At 40.0% G+C, this 11,641-nt stretch overlaps 1 protein-coding gene across 1 annotated transcript in view; it reads right to left on the bottom strand.

The window, feature by feature from the left end:
- Positions 1-11,641, bottom strand: part of TRIO (trio Rho guanine nucleotide exchange factor) — a 183,943-nt gene that overhangs the window by 101,805 nt on the left and 70,497 nt on the right. Inside the window, exons 15-19 of the mRNA XM_009325001.1 lie at positions 8,662-8,781; positions 8,364-8,388; positions 7,112-7,278; positions 5,751-5,900; positions 4,176-4,290 (exon numbers count right to left, since the gene is read on the bottom strand). Coding sequence (XP_009323276.1) covers positions 4,176-4,290; positions 5,751-5,900; positions 7,112-7,278; positions 8,364-8,388; positions 8,662-8,781 — 577 coding nt within the window. The remainder of the gene's footprint in view (positions 1-4,175; positions 4,291-5,750; positions 5,901-7,111; positions 7,279-8,363; positions 8,389-8,661; positions 8,782-11,641) is intronic.

Here is an 11,641-nt window from a genome sequence, read left to right as displayed (position 1 = left end):
TGTTTAGCCTGGAGAAGAGGAGGCTCAGGGGAGACCTTATTGTGCTCTACAACTACCTGAAAGGAGGTTGTAGCGAGGTGGGTGTCAGTCTCTTCTCCCAAGTAACTAGCGATAGGCAGATTTCTCTATTTCTAAAAATACATGAGTTATTACTCATATATAGCCATATTTCTTCATGAAATTTCTTTACTGAAAGAGTGGTTAAACATTGGAAGAGGCTGCCCGGGGAAGTGGTTGAGTCACCATCCCTGGAAGTATTTAGAAGACGTGTAGATGAGGCGCTTAGGGACATGGTTTAGTGGGCATGGTGGTGTTGAGTTGACGGTTGGACTCGATGATCTTAGAGGTCTTTTCCAACCTTAATGATTCTATGATTCTAGGAAGTGCAAAGAACCCAAGGGGAGGTCTACCAGAAGAGACCGCAAAAAAGATTCATTCTTCACAATAATGCTTTACTTGCTTCTCTACTTGCACCTACAGCTGGCTATTTTCCATAATTACAAATGGAGGCTCTCAGGTGCTAGGCTTCTTAATGCCTCTGCATTCCCCTGCCCCACTGTGCAGGTCCACCATGCCTTACATCCTAAAAGTTAACAACTCCAAGAAACAGTTTGACAGAGAAGCTCAAATAAAGGGACCCTGAGGGGAAAAGCATCTCTATCTCTATCAGTGATCTGGGACCAATTACAGCCACTCGTCACAGCCTTCCTGAGGATTATGAAACCTGCCTGCATTGCTGCCAACATCCTCCTGCTTGGAAGCACCGTATTCCTGCTTGCAACAGTGTTGAGATCACCCAGGACTTGCTTTTGGTTGGAATCTGGTCACTGCAGCCAAGGTTTTCTTCCTGCTGGGCAGGCTACCCTCAAATATGCTTCAACCGATCTGTCCCTTAGCCAAGCCATGAGCTGATTTGCTATGAGTCTCACCTGCTTTCTCAGTTTTATTTCTGCCTTACGCCACCTCCAAAACTCTTGCTCAGAACATATGCCAGATTTCAGGGGGCAGGGCAGACACACAGACAACTATCGTTATACAATGCAATACACCCAACTGGACACACCACATAAAAAGAGACATCTTGATAGTGACGCAAGCGAAGTAGTTCTGACAAAGAGCAAGCAAGGTGAATTTAGCCAATTGGAACAGCATTTGTCCCGTCAGGACATGATACAGATGGCAAGCCAGTGAGAGACATTTGGCTGGGCACCGTTAGTGTTATTGCCATTAATTTCTTGGACTGACAAGGAAGAGAAAAAAATATTCTATAAAATACTCAAAGGAAGTTATAGAACATCAACATTTAATACTAGGTTTGGATGAGCGGCTCTATCTCAAGCCTTCTGAACTGTAGTCCCTGTTGTTGTTATTTTCTTTGATACCAACATTTGCTAGGACTGTCTCCTAAACTTCCAGCTTATTCTCCAGGCTTGGAGAGCTTTCAGCTGTCTATATGCATCCTGCACTCTCTATCAACCTATCTAAAAGTATGAGCACCATGAGATAAGTTCCTGCACTATGTTCAGTTGAAGCCCATATAGCAGAGACAGAGGTAACAAAGAAGCACCTGAAAGTAGCAGCAGAAGCAAAGATGAAAATGCTCCATTTCTGAGCTTACAGTAATTGTCATCGACTGAATCCACCTGCCACAGCACAGTTTCAGGCCACAACTCCTTCCTAAAATTCAGCTTTGGCATGGCGTCCAATACAGTATTTGGATAGTCTTAATTGCAGGTAAAGGAAATTATTTACACTGGTATGAAGGGACAGGAGGACACCTCTCAGAGTTCAGTACCATTGTGATTCCTGTTTCCCATGAAGCATGTGCTTAGCTAAACTTTGCCTAGATTAAGACATTGCTTTTCTAGATATCATAATCTGCAGCTGGGAATAAGGATCAAGTATGCCACTGAATGAGGTTTTTGAAAAACGTTCAGCAGTTCTGCAGAAACTCAAGGGTTACTCAAGCTTTGAAAATGTTCATTTATATACTATATACTGATCATGGTCTGACACACTGTTTCAAGCATACACTTGAGTATGAGTGTGTAAGGGTCCAGCAGAACACATGTAGCGTCTATTTCACCAAAATGAAACAAACACACTATTTTTTTTTTTCTCTATCTATTTAGAAAAGAGATGAAAATAAGTGGTTTTTCCTTACATGCATATTTGAACAGGAAAATCAGAGTGAACTTTTAATCCTTTGGTCAGCTACCACCATACCATTGAGACCTAAAAGGAAGGAGTCCCCGCTAGTTTTATCTTGACTCATGTTTAATTCTCAGAAGCATATATTACATGGCTTATGGGGAAAAAGCGTTAGAGAGCACAGCTTATTTTTTTTCTGCTTGGGGATTTTTGTTGCTTTTTTTGTTGCTTCTTAAACATGTATCATTCATCCAGGATTTTAAATGTACACAGAACACGCATAGCACTACGGTTCTGACATATAATTATTCTTAAGGTCATTAGCAGAGAATTCCCTACCCTTTCCTCATCTAAACACATTTACCGTTCTCAGAATGACTGTTTCTACACAGCTTTCAAAACCAAAGTTTTAAAAAGTTTGTCTAAAAGCCCTAACATTTTTTTCTTCTACTCAGTGAGTGCGGTAGCTACAACTTCCTGCTTTCTTCTGCTTTGTTTCCTTTGTCTACTACTAAGAGAAGAGCTAAGTGACAAATGTCAGCAACAATTCTTCAGTTATTGATACTGCCGGCATTTGTGTTGAGATTTTGTCTTGTACACTTCTATAAATGTTGATGCCTTGGGGACAGGAAAAACAATCCTTTGTCTTAGCTCTACATGCTCAAAGTTTCAACTGCCACAATCCAATTATTTCCTTAAAGTGAAAAGTATGGCCAATACCCTATTATGTTTCCAACACAAAAAATTCAACACAGTGAGATTTTCAATTTGAGTACTGTCAGATACATGGGCAAGTTTAACACAAACTGTTTTCCTCTTGTAGTAAAGTGAAGCAGCGAGCGTGTCCTTTTCTGGTAGAGTCATCAAACAATTCAGAGTGGAAGTGACCTCTGGAGGCCATCTGTTCCAATCTCTTCCTCAAAGCAGGACTAACTTCAAAGTTTTTCAGGGGTTTGTTCAACTGAGTTTTAAAAGTTCCCAAGGGCAGAGATTCCACTACCACTCTGGGCTACCTGCTCTACTCAGTGCTTTCTCACTCTTGCCGTAACACTTTCTCCTTATACCCATTCAGAATTTTCCTTGCTGCAACTTTTTCCTCTGGTCCTATTGCCGTGTTCCTCTGAGTTTGGCTCCATCCTCTGCATAACTCCCCTTTGAGTAGCTGCAAACAGCAATTAGACAATTAGACTTCTCCGGTTTTGAATCTGTAGCATGGTCTGAGTGTTCAGTCACAGCTTCAAAATGCATCAAGCAGAATACAACTGGCAAATAAATGAGTAAAATGCAATATTTATTTCTGAATATCCCTCTCTGATCTCTGTTCTGCCTACCTCACCCATCAGTTATGCATATCCTATTAATTTCTGTCCTTTTGTCCCTGAAAGCCCTACAGATCTCTCTCTCTACTCCATTCCCCACAGTGCATGTTACACCTTAAAGCTGCACTACATTAAATTAATCCCAGCAAAGCCCAAGCCCCATGTATTAGTTCTTTCCTGCCTCACCTCAACTACTACCTATCTACACATCTAACTTAAATGTGATGTCAGTTATCCTGTACTTCATGAAGTTCCTTAATACTGATTCAACTATATGAAGGGTCCAAAGGCATCATTCAAGGGATTATCTTGTATCACCCTGGCACTCCCCAGGAACTCAGGGAATGCACCACACTAACACACTGAGTAAGCTTACAGTGATCAGCTCCCATTTGGCTTCAGACCAAACATCATCATGTGGAAGTTTACTATCTCATTCTCTGAACAAAAGCAGCACATTTGAGTCTCAAGTTGAAAGAAGATTAAGTGTAAGCAGGAGATAAATAAATTCAAAGCAACTTCATTTGGGTATAAGAGAATTTGATAACTGGCAGCTCCTTCAGTGTGCGAGCAGTTTTAATTATTTCCTGTTAAGCCTGACAGAACCCTTTCCACTTGGGCAGGCTTCACTCCCCCATCATCACACACACCACAACACATGACGATCACGTTCTTTGGAGACAAAAAGAACAAGACACCCCTTACTTTTGACTTGTTGTTCAGGTGCTTTGATGTGTGTCACCATTCCTGGCATGTTTACGCTGTTCCTGTGCAGGTATTTCAGGAAGACGTCAGCATTCCTCCGAGCCAGTGTGCAAGCCTAAAGAGTCAGCTGTGTTACTTTCTTTGAAGATGCACACTTATACATCCAGAAAGATATGAAGGACCTTCCTCATCCCCCTTTTGTGCGTTTCCCACCCTCCCCAATTTTAAAAAGCATTGATTGTTAAATCCTTCTACAAGTAAGGCAACCCAAGCACTAAAATAGTTTTCCCAACAAGTAACAGTTAATCCTTACTTATCCGGCAGAAAAAAACCCAAACAAAATGCTATTACTTTTAATCTGAAGATCCTGGAAAGCAATTACCTACTCTAGAGCTTTCAGCATGACTCAGAGCTCACAGAGAAGTTTGTTTTGTGTATGTACCATGTGCCACTTGAAGTTACTTATTGCATAAACAGAGTGCACATGCTTATGTAATCACCTGGATATTCCACCACTACTTTAAACAAAAAGTAAACACTCAGCTGAAGTGAAACCAAAAGCTCTGAAATATTAAGACATGCCCTTAAAATATTAAGGCAAGGTCTTGAGAGCTTTCAGTCCTCACTCCTGTATTGCCAACGCTCAGCTCAGCTGCCTTCTTCATCTTAATGTACACCAAGTACTACATATGGGCTGGCTGCCTTATTTTTAATAAGCAGAACACGAAATGCTACTTTAAAAGATTAGATAAAGGTAGCATGGTTAGATCCAGTAACAGAGACACTAAGTCATTTCTCAAATTGTTTTAACACAAAGACTGGAAACTCACATGCCAGCTGCAGAAAGATCTATTTGACAGTATACTTAGAACTATGCTAGTACGTTTTTGAATGTTCCCATCTGTGTGCTGAGAACAAAAAGGCTTTTAATAAAACTAAGTTTTATACTCTGACGTCTTCCAAGGTGATGCTAGAAAAAGCCTTCGGTTACAGGGCTAGTTACACTGCTTTGCAAGTATCTGTTACACATTTATTCAGTATGATCAATAACCCTCTTCACTAGGACATTAGTTGGAACGAAAACTTTTCATTTATCTGCAGAGTATTACACAAACCCAACTACTCCTAGATGCTTGTCTAGCAATTTCCTCTTTCCGTACTGTACTGTAGTCCAAGTACATCTGAGAGCACCTCTGATGCACAGGCAGCAATGGCACTATGCGACTGTCGCTTCTCTTCCAAAGCAGCAGCCTTTAAGCATTCTTTAGAATGACAGTTGCTCAAAGCAGTGATTCCCAATTCCTCTTCAGTCACAGTGGGAGACCTGACATCTAGAAGTTCAACAGCAAATATATTTATAAAACTGGCTACAATTTTATGCACTTGGCAGTATTCTCCTCATCACTGTCAGAAGCAGTTAACGTGCCATTTCCCACATCTTTGCAGTTTGGGACATACCTGTAGCTTTTGAATGGGCACTGCTGCTTTCCACATACCTTTCAGCACTGTAAGCGTGAGCGTTTGACTGCATGCTTTTCAAGACACAGAAGACCACAAAAAAACAGCAAACCCTACCTTTAGAAATGCCTCCTTCTGTTCCAGGTGTTTGCTTATCATGGGAGTAACATGATCTGTTTCAGAGTTGGGACCCAGTTTGTCTGCTCCCCCACACCAGTCTTCTTCTCGCTTATATTCTTGCTCCAGGCTTTCCAGCACGCTGCACACCTATGAGAAAGAAGGAGTCCAACTCAAATGTAATTCAGTAAGACAAAAATTCCAAATTCAAGCCAAAAAAGATGGAAAACCAATCTAGCCCTTACATGTATCTTAGCTTCTGACATGTTTTGACTGGGATGTATGAGAAGGCAACAAACTTTGGCTGTAGGTTTGCAAGCATTGGCCTGCTTACGTGGAATTGCTAAGAAGGCTATCCCTAAAGTTGCTCATCTTTCTCTGCCTCTGTGACTGCATAGTTCAGGATGGGCTTAAGATATGACTGCAGAGGAAGCAACCTTGCCAACCTTCCCCTAACTCTTCTGTGGACAAGTAGGATGAAGCTGATTTTTCTCCGACTCCCACACAAAAAACAGAATCGGCCATCTGAAGTACTTCCATTAAAACCTCTGTGTAACTTGTTTATGGTTTAAGCAAAACTTGAAACAAGCAGAAATCCAACTAAGCACTCGTACAGTGTGTTTCATCTTGAAAACGTTTTACAATACTTTTCTCAATTAAAAATAAGAATCTTCCAAATATTAAAGGGGAGAGTGATAGAAGAGGCAGATGAAGATTTGAGTCTTTGCCAATAACCACTGCACTTTGGTAGTGTACCTTCTTTGAAGTTTGCTAATTGAAGCAAGTATAGGCAGACCAATTACACTGTAGTCTCTTAGTAGTTAGTACAATTTGTCTGCTACTCACTTATCATAGAATGGTTTGGGTTGGAAGGGACCTTTAAAGATCACCTAGTCCAACCCCCCTGCCATGGCCAGGAACATCTTTCAGTAGATCAGGTTGCTCAAAGCCCCATCCAACCTGGCCTTGAATGTTTCCAGGGACGGGGCATCCACAACTTCTCTGGGCGACCTGTTCCAGTGTCTCATCACCCTTATTGTAAAAAAATTCTTCCTTATATCTGACCTAAATCCACCCTCTTTCAGTTTAAAACCATTGCCCCTTGTCCTGTCACTACAGACCTTGGTAAAAAGCCTTTGTCTTATGAGACCGCTTCATATACTGAAAGGCTGCAACACACGGTTTCTCTTTCTAAGGCAGCTGGTAAGAGGATTTGCTTTTTGCATTTTTTGTATAACTGCAGTTGTTACCAAATTAGTAAATACAATCAAACCTAGTCAACCATTTTTTGAGGTAATGCTGTTTTATGCCACGCTGAAGAATTAACCAAGGCAGACATAGATCACGTAGCATTTCTATACCTGTTCAGAAGTTTTATAGAAGGCAACAGAGGCATTCACAAGCTTGAGACGGTCCTCCATCTTCAGCATCAGTTGTTGCCAATGGGAAGCAACCTTCTCTGCACACTCCCGGATCATATCCATGTCATAGTGATTAGCCTGCAGCATTGCCTTGAACCTGCAGGGCACTTTGATGCGTTTTGTGACAAGAGGTAAAAATTCAGGAGTTCAGTGGAACATTTCAGTTCATTTTCTTGAAGACCTCAAAGGCTCACATTTCCACTGTGTCAATGACAGTTCTGTACACATGCACAAACACCCATTAATAAAAATAACTGTCTAATATTAGTCACTGCAGGACTTCACTTATGCAAATACAAAGAAAATAAATCCTGTAGAGACTTATTAAATCAACAATGACTAGCAGTTTACAAGCAACAGCCAATGCATAGCATTAAGCCACACATGGCATATCTATGTTGCAGTACACTTTGTTAGAATTATGAATTTCAGGCTGATTTTCTTTCCCTTCATGGTGAGGAAAAAAAAAAAGTGGAAAGGATGTATCTTATTTTGGCTTGATTACTATTACTGTCCTCACAGTTTTACCACAGTCTTTTGCACATTAGTAGTGAGCAAATGAAGGTGCAGGTGTGCAGGACAATACAAAAGACAACTCCATCCATTGTAAGCAAATTTTTAACTCTAGTTCTCTGTGTAAACATACACTTGCCTAAAATCTGGAACCTCTAACTATAATAAATATTATTATATCCAAGTACAGAATGATCCAGAAAACTCAGAATTTAAGCTTCCTAATGATCTTTTCTTAAATTGACAAACATCTGGAGGACTCATAATTTTTACACTTAAGAGTTACCAGAGCTCTCAAAATGAGGGTACATACAGTGCAAACCGTAAAAAAAAAAAAAAAACCACAACCAAAAAAAAAAACCAAACCAAAAAACAGAAAGGGGGAAACCTAAAACTCCAGAGAATGGCAGACAAACATGAAGACAAACATTACTGCACAACAGACTACTTCTGAGAATAGTTTTCCCAAACAATCATAACTTTGGTTAATCTTTCAACAACAGCAAAGTTCTTAAAAAGAATTGTGCTATGTATAATCAATATCACCCTCAGTCCCTCAATCACACATAATTTAATAATACCGCATTCCAGTCAATCTTAAGATCTCTGCCTATTTTTTGCAGAGATATGACCAATCTGATAAGTTTAGATTGAAATCATGGCAGGAGGATGGACATACCACCAGACACAAATTTCAGTGACACCTACCATCAAACAAAAATGGCAACATTAAAGGACCATTCGAGAATACACAAAACTGATGTTTGCTGTTCCATTTATTCTTAACTTTAACAATTAGCATTATATTATTGTATTCTATCAAAGGGAAACACCATTTTTGGTAAAATTGCTGTGAACAGACTTGTTAGATTTATTATCTTTTTTTTTATTCCTCTCCTGTCAAAAAAATGGCTATCACTTCACAAAGTCCTGTAATACAGGACTTCTTGGCTATGTCACTGAAATGGTACTTTTACCTCTATTGCATGTTGAAACTGCTCATGTTCCCTCTGTAACTGTTCTGCCTCCTGCAAAGAGCTAGCAGTGATAAGCCCGGCATTTAACATTGACTCTCCATTTCGGATCCAGCCCAAAACCTGTAGCAAAAAGAGAAGACCATGAAATACACAATTCCGCTGCCAACCAGCAAGAAAAGCATCATTGCTAGGGACAAAAACATTTAGGGTCATGTGTAGTACTGGAATTGATGACTAAATAATTCATTAACTATATATTTACAGTGAATTATATATTCAATAAACACAGCGAATGACATTCACTATAATTTCACTTAGCTGACAACTCCTATCTTTCAGTCGACTACTACAGACTTGTGGTTTCAGTTTATACTCTGAACAAGGTTGTGTTTCTGAATACCGTTTCTGTCACCTGGAAAACAGGAGCAAGTTACAAGCAATATTTGCCTAAGAACCAGTATCAGTAATGTAAATTGAGGACATGCAGCTTAGTAAAAAGTAAGCAAATAATTTTCAATATTAATGTTGAGAAAAATGTGACCACCAAGTGTCTTCTAATTGCTTAAAGATTTTTTGTTTTCCGGATGTGCCTTCTTTGACATGTCCACTGAAACCAGAAGAATCCCTGGGTGGGGAGAAGTCTCAGGAGGCCACCTAGTGCATTCCTTATCAACAGCAGGAACATGCAACCTTAAGGCCCCTCCGAAAAGATCTGTGCCTTGTTCATTACTCAAGACTCCAATAATAGACATCCCACACTCTCACCAGACATTTTATCACCATAAGAGGTCTTTCTAACATCTGACACTCACATCTCTCTCGCTTTAATTTCAGGTAATTTTCTTTTTTCTGCCCACGACAGACAAAAGAAAACCCCAAACATTTTCTCCCTCTTAGTATCAGCTTTGTTTTTCCCTCTCCTCTCTCCCTCAAGAACATTACTTGATTCCCTCCTCTAGGCTCCTCTTCTCATGTTGACCCCCGTCTCTTCAACCTCTCCTATGTGAAGTTAGCCGCCTAATTTTTCTCACTGCTCTTTTACGAGCTCTCTCCAGTTGATAACCATCACTTTGATCAAAATCTTTCAAATAGTGAGTAAAGCTGGGCATAATTCAGGTTATTCACTGTCATCTGCACCACTTTTCTATGGAACTGCTCCAGCCAGTAATTACCCGTGCTGTATTTGTTCAGCTGATTATTCCTGCCAGCACATCATGATCTGTATTTGTCACTAATAAAATTCATATCCTTCTTGCAGCGCAATTCTCCCATACATCAAGATCATTCTTAACTGTAATCCAGTGTCTTCTGATGAACTCAAATCCCTTTTCCATCTTCTTTTGCCTTTATCTTCAAATTTAAAAGCATAATCTCTACTCTAACATGTAGATTTGCTGACTGAAAACATGAACTAGCATCCAAATACAAACAGACCTCTACAGTTGTTTTTTTTTAATTTTAAAATCTGTTTTCCAATCCAGTGAGTCTCTTAATAACTTTTGTTACTGAATACAGTTTTCCAGCAAGTTATCATTTATGGTAATGTAGTCTCATATGACATTCTCATAGTAAGCTAGGGCCAGACAGACTAAACTAAACTATTTTAAAGCTTTAATAGAAGGAAAGATCTAGGTCACCTGCTTTTTCACCTCTACCCAGAAGACCTGTTACCTTGTCAGGAAGAAACGGGATTTATCAAGGGGAAGCTATACTTAACTAATCTATGTTAGCCTTTTCTCCTTTCCTCGCCACTATTCAGGTTTAATAATCTACTTGGTTCAATATTTTGAATCTCAGCCAATCTCCAGAAGTTTGGAGAAGATAAGCACTAATGTCTATGACATTATTTCAGGCAGTTTTCTAGGTATTCTAGGGTGAATTCATTTGGGCCCAGTTGATTGGGAAATAACCAGTTTAAGCATACCTTCTCTAACCTTTTCCTACAAGCTGATTTTAGACCTTTAACCACTGGTAATAATTATATTAACTACCAAATCACAGTTAGCTCTTAACACTTATTAAGTACCAAATCACAGCGCTTAACACTAAATACTCTCATCTAGTGATCTGCATATGACGACTGAAAACACAGGCGAAAACCAGGCAAAGGACCTATTAAAACACAAACCCTTAAAAACAAAGGCACATGTGGTCTACATCCAAAGTATACTATAACATTCTTTAACAGCTTGAAGCAACTGAGGTCTAGCCATCTTGACACAACATCCATTCCCTCAAATCTGCATCACAATTTCACCTTTTATCTTATGTTTATCCAGACCTCAACACTGTTGTGTTGGTAATGCAGTTTTTCCCACTTCTGCCTGCACAATGAATTTCTAATAAGTTTTTTTTCCCCTGATAGCGTGTATTTGAATTCTTCTATACAAAACCTGCAAGTCTCTGGAAAAGAGTAAGTCTGCAGTGTAGATGTGGGACATGACAGCAGCTCCCAGACGTATACCTGGGTGCACATTCTGCTCCTCTGGGAAGAAAGCGCTGGGTCAGGCGGAGCCTTGCAGGGGGGAGACGGCTCTGGCCTTGGAAGAACCTCTCCTGCTGCAAGGAGACCCTTCCAGATCACAGTGTGGGCAGGTGAAAGGGACCATGAAAGGAGCTGGGAGTCTCTAGGTTGTTAAGACACCTGGGGCTTGTTAATACTCAAGGGAGCAAGCCAAGATAAGCCTCAGGAGCAAGCAAAAGGGAAACTCCGGAGGGAACCAGATGGGTCCAACAGACTGTAGACAGAAACTATGCTTGGAGGAAAGGATTTGACGGTAAGAACACAGAGGGCAGAATATTTTTTTAAATCCCTTTTTTATTTCTATTTTGTCTTACGAAAGCAGTTCTAAGCTCCTTCTCTACCTTACAAAACAATTCTTCCAAGTATAGTGTAATGAAACGCACCTTCTTAGGGTTAAAATACATTTAGCCTTCTCCAGAGAATTTATAATGAAGAAGAATGCTTAAGCAGCACCAA

The sequence above is a fragment of the Pygoscelis adeliae genome, unplaced genomic scaffold (assembly GCF_000699105.1).
Source record: "Pygoscelis adeliae isolate BGI_AS28 unplaced genomic scaffold, ASM69910v1 Scaffold86, whole genome shotgun sequence".
NCBI lineage: Eukaryota > Metazoa > Chordata > Aves > Sphenisciformes > Spheniscidae > Pygoscelis > Pygoscelis adeliae.
Note: the sequence above shows the minus strand (reverse complement) of the source record. Positions and strands in the feature narration are given on the sequence as shown.